The following is a 15,941-nucleotide window of genomic DNA, read 5'->3' on the forward strand; positions in this document are numbered from 1 at the left end:
ACCACCCCCATCACCAGCACCACCTCCACCAGCACCATCATGAAATCCACCAGCATCAGCAACCCATCCACCAGCACCATCATGACCACCACCAGCACCACTACCAGCACCACCACTTGCACCACAAGGACCTCCACCAGCACCATCATGACAACCACCATCATAACCATCATAATCACCATTACCACCATCATCACCACCACAACCAGCACCAGCAGCACCACTACCATGACAGCCAACATCATCATCATGTTCACACCCACCATCATGTTCACATTCACCATCAACCACCACCATCATCAACACCACTGCCATCACCATAATCATCATCACCAGCACCACCATCATTACCACCAGCATCATCATCTCTTCCTGTTGACAGATTGAACACTTCCTATCAAATACACACTGAAACATGGAACCAATGCTGTTACTTATTGTAATAAAACTCATACATAATTGAAACAAATATCATAATAAAAGAAGCAAATATCAAAGATATTAATGAATATGCTTTTATATAACTAATATCATTTAAAATTTATTTAAAATTTGTTCATGACACTTATATATCTATATTACTTAATTTTTTATCAATTTGTTCTTCACTTCTCAATTCATGAGCCTTTCCTAACAGTCTATTACAAGCCACATGCAAAATTATACACAAGAAGCCACTCCAATGTGCAATTTTTGATATAAAAGTATTATATATTAATATACACGAATATGAAATAAACCTTTTCTGCTACCCGGGTTTGGTTAAGGCAATCTTGGGAAAGAATGCTGGTGCCTTTTAGCATTTTCACTGTAAGATTTCAAAAACCAACAGAAAATGCCATTTCAGTTTTCATGTATTTCTTTAAAAACAAATTAAAATTTATAATACAAAGAATAATTAATTTTTTCTCCAAAATTTAATAATAAATAATTGAAGATTTTGTCCATAAATTTTACTTAATAAATGATAGGCTCTTGAAATATGAAGTGACCTACTTTGTGAAATCATTTCATTTAAAGTTAAACATCTTTTTTTAAAGATAAAAACAATGATGATCCAAATAATGCAAACCATTTAACTTTCTAAATAAATTAAAATGCATATTTATTTTTTTTACATTCAACAATTTTTTAAACACAAAATGACCAAAATAATACATATCTTTGTTAATAATGTTGTCCACAGCATCCAGTGGGAACAAGACTGCCATTGTAGCCCCAGCAAAACTATCATCATCACCAGCACCACCACCACCAGATCATCCTCAAGCACAACCACCATTATGACCACCACCAGCACCACCTCCACCAGCATTAGCACAACCTCCACCAGCATCAGCAACCCATCCACCAGCACCATCATGACCACCACCATCACCAATGAATACCAAAACCACCACCACCACCAGCACCACCTCCAACAGCATCAGCACCACATCCACCAGCATCATCATGACATCCACCAGCACCACTACAACGACCACCACCACTTGCACAACGAGGACCACCACCAGCACCATCATGACAACCACCATCATAACCATCATAATCACCAGCACCACCATCATCACCACCACAACCAGCACCAGCAGCACCACTACCATAATAGCCAACACCATCATCATGATCACACCCACCATCAACCACCACCATCATCAACACCACTGCCATCACCATAATCATCATCACCAGCACCACCATCATTACCACCAGCATCATCATCTCTTCCTGTTGACTGGTTGAACACTTCCTATCAAATACACACTGAAACATGGAACCAATGCTGTTACTTATTGTAATAAAACTCATACATAATTGAAACAAATATCATAATTAAAGAAGCAAATATCAAAGATAATAATGAATATGCTTTTATATAACTAATATCATTTAAAATTTATTTAAAATTTGTTCATTACACTTATATATTTACATTACTTAATTTTTTATTAATTTGTTCTTCACTTCTCAATTCATGAGCCTTTCCCAACAGTCTATTACAAGCCACATGCAAAATTATACATATGAAGCAACTCCAATGTGCAATTTGTGCAATTTTTTATATAAAAGTATTATATATTAATATACACGAATATGAAATAAACCTTTTCTGCTTCCCGAGTTTGGTTAAGGAAATCTTGGGAAAGAATGCTGGTGCCTTTTAGCATTTTCACTGTAAGATTTCAAAAACCAACAGAAAATGCCTTTTCAGTGATCGTGTATTTCTTTAAAAACAAATTTAAATTAATAATACTAAGAATAATTAATTTTTTCTCCAAAATTTAATAATAAATAATTGAAGATTTTGTCCATAAATTTTACTTAATAAATGATAGGCTCTTGAAATATGAAGTGATCTACCTTGTGAAATCATTTCATGATGATCCAAATAATGCAATCCATTTAACTTTCTAAATAAATTAAAATGCATATTAGTTTTTTTTACATTCAACAATTTTTTAAACACAAAATGACCAAAATAATACATATCTTTGTTAATAATGTTGTCCACAGCATCCAGTGGGAACAAGACTGCCATTGTAGCCCCAGCACCACTATCATCATCACCAGCACCACCACCACCAGATCATCCTCCAGCACAACCACCATCATGACCACCACCAGCACCACCTCCACCAGCATCAGCACCACCTCCACCAGCATCAGCAACCCATCCACCAGCACCATCATGACCACACCAGCACCAATACCATAACCACCACCACCAGCACCACCTCCAACAGCATCAGCACCACATCCACCAGCACCATCATGACATCCACCAGCACCACTACCACGACCACCACCACTTGTACCACGAGGACCAGCGCCATCATAACAACCACCATCATAACCATCATAATCACCAGCACCACCATCATCACCACCACAACCAGCACCAGCAGCACCACTACCAGGACAACCGACACCATCATCATGACCATATCCATCATCAATAACCACCATCATCAACACCACTGCCATCACCATAATCATCATCACCAGCAACACCATCATTACAACCAGCATCATCATCTCTTCCTGTTGACTGGTTGAACACTTCCTATCAAATACACACTGAAACATGGAACCAATGCTGTTACTTATTGTAATAAAACTCATACATAATTGAAACAAATATCATAATTAAAGAAGCAAATATCAAAGATATTAATGAATATGCTTTTATATAACTAATATCATTTAAAATTTATTTAAAATTTGTTCATTACACTTATATATTTACATTACTTAATTTTTTATTAATTTGTTCTTCACTTCTCAATTCATGAGCCTTTCCTAACAGTCTATTACAAGCCACATGCAAAATTATACATATGAAGCCACTCCAATGTGCAATTTTTGATATAAAAGTATTATATATTAATATACACAAATATGAAATAAACCTTTTCTGCTACATGGGTTTGGTTTAGGAAATCTTGGGAAAGAATGCTGGTGCCTTTTAGCATTTTCACTGTAAGATTTCAAAAACCAACAGAAAATGCCTTTTCAGTGTTGTGTATTCCTTTAAAAACAAATTTAAATTAATAATACAAAGAATAATTAATTTTTTCTCCAAAATTTAATAATAAATAATTGAAGATTTTGTCCATAAATTTTACTTAATAAATGATAGGCTCTTGAAATATGAAGTGACCTACTTTGTGAAATCATTTCATTTAAAGCTAAACATCTTTTTTTTTAAAAGATAAAAACAATGATGATCCAAATAATGCAAACCATTTAACTTTCTCCATAAATTAAAATGAATATTTTTTTTTTTACATTCAACAATATTTTAAACACAAAATGACCAAAATAATACATATCTTTGTTAATAATGTTGTCCACAGCATCCAGTGGGAACAAGACTGCCATTGTAGCTCCAGCACAACTATCATCATCACCAGCACCACCACCACCAGATCATCCTCCAGCACAACCACCATCATGACCACCACCAGCACCACTTCCACCAGCATCAGCACCACCTCCAACAGCATCACCAACCCATCCACCAGCACCATCTTGACCACCACCAGCACCATCATGACCACCACCATCAGCTTCACCTCCACCAACATCAGCAACCCATCCACCAGCACCATCATGACCACCACCAGCACCAATACCACAACCACCACCACCACCACCACCTCCAACAGCATCAGCACCACATCCACCAGCATCATCATGACATCCACCAGCACCACTACAACGACCACCACCACTTGCACAACGAGGACCACCACCAGCACCATCATGACAACCACCATCATAATCACCAGCACCACCATCATCACCACCACAACCAGCACCAGCAGCACCACTAACATGACAGCCAACACCATCATCATGATCACACCCACCATCAACCACCACCATCATCAACACCACTGCCATCACCATAATCATCATCACCAGCACCACCATCATTACCACCAGCATCATCATCTCTTCCTGTTGACTGGTTGAACACTTCCTATCAAATACACACTGAAACATGGAACCAATGCTGTTACTTATTGTAATAAAACTCATACATAATTGAAACAAATATCATAATTAAAGAAGCAAATATCAAAGATATTAATGAATATGCTTTTATATAACTAATATCATTTAAAATTTATTTAAAATTTGTTTATGACTTATATATCTACATTACTTAATTTTTTATCAATTTGTTCTTCACTTCTCAATTCATGAGCCTTTCCTAACAGTCTATTACAAGCCACATGCAAAATTATACATATGAAGCCACTCCAATGTGCAATTTTTGATATAAAAGTATTATATATTAATATACACAAATATGAAATAAACCTTTTCTGCTACATGGGTTTGGTTTAAGAAATCTTGGGAAAGAATGCTGGTGCCTTTTAGCATTTTCACTGTAAGATTTCAAAAACCAACAGAAAATGCCTTTTCAGTGTTCGTGTATTTCTTTAAAAACAAATTTACATTAATAATACAAAGAATAATTAATTTTTTCTCCAAAATTTAATAATAAATAATTGAAGATTTTGTCCATAAATTTTACTTAATAAATGATAGGCTCTTGAAATATGAAGTGACCTACTTTGTGAAATCATTTCATTTAAAGCTAAACATTTTTTTTTTTTAAAAGATAAAAACAATGATGATCCAAATAATGCAAACCATTTAACTTTCTAAATAAATTAAAATGCATATTTATTTTTTTTACATTCAACAATTTTTTAAACACAAAATGACCAAAATAATACATATCTTTGTTAATAATGTTGTCCACAGCATCCAGTGGGAACAAGACTGTCATTGTAGCCCCAGCACAACTATCATCATCACCAGCACCACCACCATCAGATCATCCTCCAGCACAACCACCATCATGACCACCACCAGCACCACCTCCACCAGCATCAGCAACCCATCCACCAGCACCATCATGACCACCACCAGTACCAATGAATACCACAACCACCACCACCACCACCACCACCTCCAACAGCATCAGCACCACATCCACCAGCATCATCATGACATCCACCAGCACCACTACCACGACCACCACCACTTGCACAACGAGGACCACCACCAGCACCAACATGACAACCACCATCATAACCATCATAATCACCAGCACCACCATCATCACCACCACAACCAGCACCAGCAGCACCACTACCATAATAGCCAACACCATCATCATGATCACACCCACCCTCAACCACCACCATCATCAACACCACTGCCATCACCATAATCATCATCACCAGCACCACCATCATTACCACCAGCATCATCATCTCTTCCTGTTGACTGGTTGAACACTTCCTATCAAATACACACTGAAACATGGAACCAATGCTGTTACTTATTGTAATAAAACTCATACATAATTGAAACAAATATCATAATTAAAGAAGCAAATATCAAAGATATTAATGAATATGCTTTTATATAACTAATATCATTTAAAATTTATTTAAAATTTGTTCATTACACTTATATATTTACATTACTTAATTTTTTATTAATTTGTTCTTCACTTCTCAATTCATGAGCCTTTCCCAACAGTCTATTACAAGCCACATGCAAAATTATACATATGAAGCAACTCCAATGTGCAATTTGTGCAATTTTTTATATAAAAGTATTATATATTAATATACACGAATATGAAATAAACCTTTTCTGCTACCCGAGTTTGGTTAAGGAAATCTTGGGAAAGAATGCTGGTGCCTTTTAGCATTTTCACTGTAAGATTTCAAAAACCAACAGAAAATGCCTTTTCAGTGTTCGTGTATAACTTTAAAAACAAATTTAAATTAATAATACTAAGAATAATTAATTTTTTCTCCAAAATTTAATAATAAATAATTGAAGATTTTGTCCATAAATTTTACTTAATAAATGATAGGCTCTTGAAATATGAAGTGATCTACTTTGTGAAATCATTTCATGATGATCCAAATAATGCAATCCATTTAACTTTCTAAATAAATTAAAATGCATATTTATTTTTTTTACATTCAACAATTTTTTAAACACAAAAAGACCAAAATATTAATACATATCTTTGTTAATAATGTTGTCCACATCATCCAGTGGGAACAAGACTGCCATTGTAGCCCCAGCACCACTATCATCATCACCAGCACCACCACCACCAGATCATCCTCCAGCACAACCACCATCATGACCACCACCAGCACCACCTCCACCAGCATCACCTCCACCAGCATCAGCAACCCATCCACCAGCACCATCATGAACACACCAGCACCAATACCATAACCACCACCACCAGCACCACCTCCAACAGCATCAGCACCACATCCACCAGCACCATCATGACATCCACCAGCACCACTACCACGACCACCACCACTTGTACCACGAGGACCAGCGCCATCATAACAACCACCATCATAACCATCATAATCACCAGCACCACCATCATCACCACCACAACCAGCAGCACCACTACCAGGACAACCGACACCATCATCATGACCACATCCATCATCAATAACCACCATCATCAACACCACTGCCATCACCATAATCATCATCACCAGCACCACCATCATTACCACCAGCATCATCATCTCTTCCTGTTGACTGGCTGAACACTTCCTATCAATTACACACTGAAACATGGAACCAATGCTGTTACTTATTGTAATAAAACTCATACATAATTGAAACAAATATCATAATTAAAGAAGCAAATATCAAAGATATTAATGAATATGCTTTTATATAACTAATATTTAAAATTTATTTAAAATTTGTTGATGACACTTATATATCTACATTACTTATATTTTTATTAATTTGTTCTTCACTTCTCAATTCATGAGCCTTTCCTAACAGTCAATTACAAGCCACATGCAAAATTATACATATGAAGCCACTCCAATGTGCAATATTACATATAAAAGTATTATATATTAATATACACAAATATGAAATAAACCTTTTCTGCTACATGGGTTTGGTTTAAGAAATCTTGGGAAAGAATGCTGGTGCCTTTTAGCATTTTCACTGTAAGATTTCAAAAACCAACAGAAAATGCCATTTCAGTGTTTGTGTATTTCTTTAAAAACAAATTTAAATTAATAATACAAAGAATAATTAATTTTTTCTCCAAAATTTAATAATGAATAATTGAAGATGTTGTCCATAATTTTTACTTAATAAATGATAGGCTCTTGAAATATGAAGTGACCTACTTTGTGAAATCATTTCATTTAAAGCTTAACCTTTTTTTTTTTAAAAGAAAAAAAACAATGATGATCCAAATATTAGGCAAACCATCTAACTTTCTCCATCAATTAAAATGCATAATTGATTTTTACATTCAACAAATTTTTAAACACAAAATGACAAAATTATACATATCTTTGTTAATAATGTTGTCCACAGCATCTGGTGCCAACAAGACTGCCATTGTAGCCCCAGCACAACCATCATAATCACCAGCACCACCACCATCAGAACATCCACCAGCACTACCACCACCAGCACCATCATGACCACCACCACCAGCACCACCTCCACCAGCATCAGCACCACATCCACCAGCACCATCATGACCACCACCAGCACCATCATGACAACCACCATCATAATCACTACCACCACCACAACCAGTACCAACAGCACCACTACCACGACAACCAACACCACCATCATGACCACACCCACCATCAACCATCACCATCATCATCAACACCACCGCCACCACCTCTGCCACAATAATCATCATCACCAGCACCACCATCATTACCACCAGGACCAGCAGCATCATCATCTCTTCCTGTTGAATGGTTGAACACTTCCTATCAAATACACACTGAAACATGGAACCAATGCGGTGAATTATTGCAATAAAACTCTTATACATAATTGAAACAAATATCATAATTAAAGAAGCAAATATCAAAGATATTAATAAATATGCTTATATTGAACTAATATCGTTCAAAATTTATTAAAAATATGTTCATTACACTTATATATTTACATTACATAAATTATTTGTAAATTGTTTTTCACTTCTCAATTCATGAGCCTTTCCTAACAGTCTATTACAAGCCACATGCAAAATTATACATATGAAGCCACTCCAATGTACAATATTCTATATGAAAGTATTACATATTAATATACACTAATATGAAATAAACCTTTTCTGCTACATGGGTTTGGTTTAGGAAATCTTGGGAAAGAATGCTGGTGCCTTTTAGCATTTTCACTGTAAGATTTCAAAAACCAACAGAAAATGCTTTTTCACTTTTTGTGTATTTCTTTAAAAACAAATTTGAATTAATAATATAAAGAATTTTTTTTTGTCCAAAGTCTTAAAAAATGACCAATTGAAAATTTTGTCCATGAATTTTAATTAATAAATGATAGGCTCATGACGTAATGACCTTCAAAAAAACAACTTTGATCCAAATACATTTTAGTGCAAACCATTTAACTTGCTTCATAATTAAAAATGCGTAATAAATTGATTTTTTTTTTAAATCAACAATTTTTTAGACACAAAAATGACCAACAAAATACATATCTTTGTTGATGATGTTGTCCACAGCATCTGGTGTGAACAAGAATTCCAATGTACCCCATCACAACCATCATCATCATGACAACCACCACCACCGCCATCATCATCCCAATGTAGCCCCATACGTCCAATCTAAATAAAACAGCTTAGGTACTATTGCTAAGACATTTAAAGAGCTTCAAAGGTAAGCTTAGGGACTTATTGTACAAGAGATGTGGTAAGACAGTGCGCTCAACCAGCCGCTTTGACTTAGAAGTTAATACAATAATGATATATGTGCCTGTCAAAAGCAATAAAATGTCAAATTTAAAAGTGAACAGTGACAATAACTCTTGGGGGCCCAAAACACAATCTCATGAAACGTCTCTATAAACTCTTTAAATGTACCAAGTTTGCTGGCAATATGTCGACCTTTACTTAAGTTATTCAATACCAAGTTGAACCATTTTTCTACAATTAGTAGCTTTAACTTTGACCTTGATCCTATGGGCCTCAAATGCAATCCCATGAAAGGTCTCCATAACCTCTTCCTATATACCAAGTTTGGTGATTTGATGTCTAAGCAAGATAAAAAAAAATCGATACATAAGGTGACTTGCTAAAACTTTAACCTGACCTAAAATTTTAACCGAATTTCCTAAGTCAATCAAGGGCCATTACTTGTATTAAGGATGATATGGAGTTATGTAACCTCATTGTGTGATGGTCATGAACAACTGTGTGAAGTATCAAGTCAATTTAATGAAGGGTATAGAAGTTATCAATTAATATCCCAACCTGCCCTTAAACTTCAGCCTAAGTTCCATAGTCAATCAGGGGCTATAATTTGTATAAAGGACAACATGGAGTTATCTAACCTCATTATGAGATGGCCCTGAACAACTGTGGTAAGTATTAAGGGAATTGAATAAAGGGTATTGGACCAATATAAGTGAAAATCCCAACTTGCCCTAAAACTTTAACTGGACGCCGAGATTGGGGCGAGTAGTATAGCCCTCTTTATTCTTCGAATAGTTGAGATAATAATGAGTGCCAGGGATTATCATCATTATCATAATCACCAACATCATCATAGCATGACCACAATGACAAACACCATGACCACCACCACAACCTCTGCCATCACTAACAACCATCAGCATCATCACCATCACAATCATCATCTAAATGCAATACCATAATCACAATCCATTACATACTCATTGTATTGACTTTGTTCACCTGGTAAAGTTCAGCTATGAGGCCATCGTGTCTTAATTGCCTGGACATCCATTGCCAACTCCACTGCAAGATGCATCTCTTCCTGTTGGATGATTAGACACTTCCAGTACTGCCGTAGCAACAGTCATCACTTCAGGTGAAGAGTTGGACATTTCCGGCACAGTGGACACTGAGACATTTAACTGATGCAGCCGCCTTTTTCAATAAAGAGATTATATAGTATATCATTGAAACAAGTATTAAAATTAAACAAATTTTAAACACGAGATATCTCAAATGAATACTAAATTATGGAGTGTCATCATCATCATCATCATCATCATTGAAATCACCATCAATATCAACATCATCATCATCATCTCCCTCCATCATAGTCTTTATCATCATTGCCATCATCATCATCATCATCATCATCATCATCATCATCATCATCATCATCATCATCATCATCATCATCATCATTGCAATCATCATCATCATCATCATCATCATCATCATCATCATCATATGCAAGACCATCCAGCTGTCAACCTACGGTCATCAGTGAGTTGTCACCCATAACCAACTTCATGCATGTTTCATCACTTCAAGTGAGCAGTTGGACACTTCCGGTACAGTGGACACCATCATCATCCATTACATATTTAATCCTTGTACAGTGACTATGCATTTTTCTCATCACTACTAGCATTATCTTTATATTTACCTAAATGTGCTTAGTTTCATACACTTTGATCACCTGTTTCAATCCAGCTGTAAAGCTACTGTCATCAGTGAGTTGTCGCCCAACTCCATGCAAGTCCATGTATTCCGCATATAGAAAACTACATTTGACGGCACGCACATGACAGGCTTACGAAAGTACATAATTGAAATGACGTGTAACATGACCGCATCAATATTACATAATGCTTATAATCTTTGTTGTTTTCTGAATGCGAACTGTTTCTGGAACATAAACATTTGGCGGGTCATTTTTGTACCGATAATCCACAGGGCTATGAATTCTGACAAAAAAGTCGGGACGAAATCCGTGTTTGCTATGGAAACAAGAGTAAATTAATGGTCATAACTCGTCAAGAAATTGATGCGCTCATGCCAATCCTTTAAAGAAAAGAAGTTAGAAGAAATTAATATTTATAGAAAAATCATTTTTGTCATTTTTTATTATTTCATTTGTTATAATTTTGTACGAAGGGATATCATCGCGCGATGCGGGTCATATATTTATTAAACATTGTATTCTTTATTATAATTCCCACTGCCTTTTCTACCGTTAATTAAACTGTTAACCAAATTCTAAATATACTCATTAATCTCATTGAAAGGAATGTCTGACATTTTGCAGTATTATATGTATGAAAATGAATCAAATATACACTTATTCGGGTTCAGTTAAAATATAGTGGGAAAGAAGCAAACGCCGAGATATAAGAATGTGTAGAAATATAGATAGAAACAGAGAAAATTATACACAGTCATGGGTATGACATTGCTAATGAGGGAGAAGAAAACACAGCAGTGATACCCGGTTGAGACCGGAAGAACTCTCCGGCTTGCATATCACTGCCAGGGACGCGTCCGCGCAGGCACAGCTCAAGAGTTGTGGGCTTGTTAAAGGCCTAGTTTAAGACTTCTATAGGTGATCCCCTCCCCCCAACCCACCCCCCAAACCGTGTATTTGTACAATGGGCCCTAAATAGCCCTGAGCCAATAAACGAATACACAGGAAATTGGCCCCTACTGTGACACCAGTGCCATTAACACACCAGGGATTATCATGCCAGATATTCCTTAAACAAGGCCTTAACGAGATCTCATGATAAAGGTAACACATGCACTTGTGGACATTTTGCTTTTTGCTGTTTGACATTTGAAAGCAAAAATTAACAACATAAAACCAGTAGAAACAGTTCGGGATATTCGTACAAATCATTAACATTATCAGCAAGTAAAGTACATGTAAAACACACATAACATACCTGAAATCCTGAAGACAACCATTGCGAAACGTCCGTCTGATCTCGGTTCCCGCCTTCAACTGACCAATGTAAATCATCAGTGCATGGCTGACCACACAATTTATCGCTCCATGGATTCACACCTATATATACACATGTCCAGGGGCTAGGAGGCATATGATCATTACTCAGTCTATTTTGTTTCGATAATTTCATTCAGAGTGTGGACGCGCTGGTCCGGGACGGATTACATGAATTATACTACTCTAGTAGTACGAGCTGTCCTAGCGGGGTGGAGTTGAAGTATGCATGTTTTATATTTAATACAACATTCCCTTTTTGTGTGCAATATATTCATGCATGATTTTAATATTATTTGGATCTATATAGTTGCAGAGTGTAAATTTTTTGTGTACCATTTGCAGATAGATCTGTGATCTACGTACCGCGTCGGCTATGTACAGTAATTTAACTTACTCGCTACCGATTTTAGGGATTTCTCAAGATACCGCATCGAGGGGCGAGGCTAGACCAAATAAAACGAGCCGGTCTGTTCTGCTCGTAGGGTCAGGAACATGCTTCCTGGAAAAGTGTTTATTCTTCTATACACATCGTTAACGAATTTTACCACAGCCATATAAAACTGTTGCCTGTTACCTTAACGTTGTTTCCCTTTAATTTGATTTTGCCAAAAAAATGCCAAAATTGTATACAGACCTTCTCCACTTTTTAAAGGTAATTAGCATTGTTGTTTGATATGAAAGAAACATATTAAGGTTTGTAATACTTGTATAATGGTGTTCATGATTGATATAAATCGCTGTTTTTTTTTTTTTAAATTTGGGCCAATATTAAACATACTCCCAGAGAGAATTTCTTGCCATGAACCGGGCACAATTAAGCTGAAAAGGTACCTGATTAACTGTACTCGTTGAGTTTGTAAATCCGAACAGTTTTGACAGATTTTTAACAATATCTTGTTAAGCAAACACAGTTGACGGCTTCAAATCTGCCGTAGTCCATTTGGACTACTGACCCCTCTCTCCCGATGCTGAAAGGCCCTGCAAGGTACCATCCAGATCCAGATCCAAATCTTTGCGAGTTTTGGTTCAAGTAACTTCAAACTTGGCATAAATAATGTTTGGTTCAAACCTCAGCCTTAGTCATTCTAAAATGCCGTCCAGTCCAGGCTAACCATCATTAAAAAAAAGCCTGGACGGCATTTTAGAATGACTAACCTCAGCCTCTGCTGAAATACACATTTACAGTTCATATTTTAATAAATAAACACAAAACGTTACTTTCAAGCACAGTAAATCACCATTCACTCGGTGAAATGGAGTATGTAAATCCTGATCGCTTTTATTTTATCTAAAAATAGATTGCGATTCCGTCATAGTTTGTTTTCGTTTCTAATCAAACACACAATGGGAATGGGAATCAACAGAATCTAATCTTAGGAAATTTGAGTTGTGCCCCTTGCTTCGAAAATCTAAGAACATTCCTTAATACCCATGATATTGATTACAGTGCGATTTAAAATCTGACGTCATTCCCCGCGTGCTTCATATTTACATTTCACCTGCTTTGGAGTTTGACAGGGATTTATAAGAAAAATACTCACTTAAACTTGACGAAAATTCGCATTCGTTGCTAAGGCAATCGTCTGTATCAATCTATATCATCAAATTATTGATCGAGGTAAACAAACGCGTTATTTAACAGGTGTTCGGTATTTATAAACTGTTCGGATTTACAAACTCGACCAGTATATATATAACTTATATTTAACAGCTCTACAACAAACCTTGCAGAATGTCTTGCAATGAGAAGGGTGATTATTTTGTTCAAGTGTTAATTTTATCAATGAAAGTGAGAAGTGTTAAACTATCAATGATAGTGAGAATTTCTTGCATTTGCCAAATGTCATAAAATAATTTAGCATTCAAATATCAGAATAACTGTATTTTATAATCTATTTAATAATACAATTGGAAATCAAATTAATAGAAATATTGCTAACTGTGAAATTTCACCTTTAGGGAAAAATATGTGAAAACAATACAATACAATACATACTGTATAAAATGCATATGAAAATGTACAGTATATACATATATATATATATATATATATATATATATATATTTGGTTGAGGGTACATTTCCGAACAGGGCACAAATCCCGAACACCAGCTAAAAAACGCGTTTGTTTACCGTGATCGATTATTCGACGATTTAGATCAATACAAAGGCTTGCCTTGGTCACACTTGCGAAGTTTCATCTTGTTTTGTTGAGTATTTTTCTAAAAAAATGCCATTCAATGTTTATACGCTTAAAGATCAAAATGTAGCACACGGGGGAATGATGTCAGAGGGCGCACGCGCATCTTTAGGTTTTGCAGTTATGTTGACATACATTCAAGATATTTATAAACAGAAACCACGCTAATACATTTGAATTTCATGTTTTGAAAAACATTGGAAACAATAAATAACTTTGCAGCTAAGTGTTAATATATCATACTTATTAGTTAAAATTGTATGACCACGTATTTTCGCTTTTCAAGTGTTCGGTATTTGTGCCCTCCATGGCATAAATTCAAGGGTGATTTACTGCCTATAAAATGGATGATTTTCGACATAAAATTGTCGAGATCGTGAATCTGTACTATGACAGATGTTGTCACATTAACGAAAGATGTTTCATACGCAATTTTAACTTAATACAACAAAAACTCACCAAGATAATTGTGAAAAACCTTATAAAGTGTTCGGATTTGTGACCTTAGCCAGTATATTGACAATTGAAATATATCAATATACTAAGTAATTAACGAATTATACAAACTATATCATTATTATTTATTGTCATTTCAATTATTTTCATAATAACTATAATTATTATCAATATTATATTGACATTGCTAAAATTATTATTTAAGTAAAATTTAGAAACAGCCAAAATTTGGAGTTTTTCCTCTTGAAATTTCAGTGCATTGGAAATAAATCTAGCATCAATATTAATAACCTTAAATTTTTGACAGGATAATAAATTCTTAAATTTAAGTAAGCGAGGCCAGTGTGATTTTATTTCATGTTTTCTTCGTATATCACCAATGATTGACCAATTGAATGTACAATTGCTTTTTCACAGGTAATGAAAATAGATTCAGGTATACATTTTGAAACTTGGATACTTGTATTAAATGAAAAAGACTACAAGTATCAGTGATGTTTAGATACTGTTTAATGTCGGTTTGGTATATGCTTTTTCAGGGGTCAGTAGAATTGATAACTTTAGGGCATGTTAACGCCTTATTATCATTGATTTAACCTGCCGACGATGTAAAGACGTTTCAACGGCAGCAGGAGAACCAGAACCAGTGGAACTTTCTCTTGCCGAGAGCATATCCAGTGCGCTCCGTTCTACACTAGCTGAGGTAAAACTATGTGTTAAACCCCTTAAGTGTCTCTATAAATATATTGCCCAAGACAAGAGTTGAACAATACTAAACCGTTTTGTTTTGGTATTGCAAGAAGAAATAATATGTTGATAAGAAATGGTTGTTTATTCAATTTATTTTCAGTCACCACCAAGGGATACTCTAAAGGTGATGACCTTCAACCTGGAATTCAGTATGGGGTTAGCCGACATCTGTGTTGATGATGGTGTGATAACTCAACATACAT

The 15,941-nt window shown here is 35.5% G+C and overlaps 1 protein-coding gene across 1 annotated transcript; it reads right to left on the reverse strand.

Annotated features, from left to right (window-relative positions):
- Positions 1 to 5,791: 5,791 nt before the first annotated feature.
- LOC128210646 (loricrin-like) lies at positions 5,792 to 7,031 on the reverse strand. Its single transcript, XM_052915000.1, has 2 exons — positions 6,589 to 7,031; positions 5,792 to 5,837 (listed from the first exon to the last, which is right to left on the reverse strand). Exons 1-2 carry the CDS (start codon positions 7,029 to 7,031, stop codon positions 5,792 to 5,794), a joined length of 489 nt encoding a protein of 162 aa, XP_052770960.1.
- Positions 7,032 to 15,941: the final 8,910 nt, after the last annotated feature.

This window comes from Mya arenaria, chromosome 12, assembly GCF_026914265.1.
Source record: "Mya arenaria isolate MELC-2E11 chromosome 12, ASM2691426v1".
Lineage (NCBI taxonomy): Eukaryota > Metazoa > Mollusca > Bivalvia > Myida > Myidae > Mya > Mya arenaria.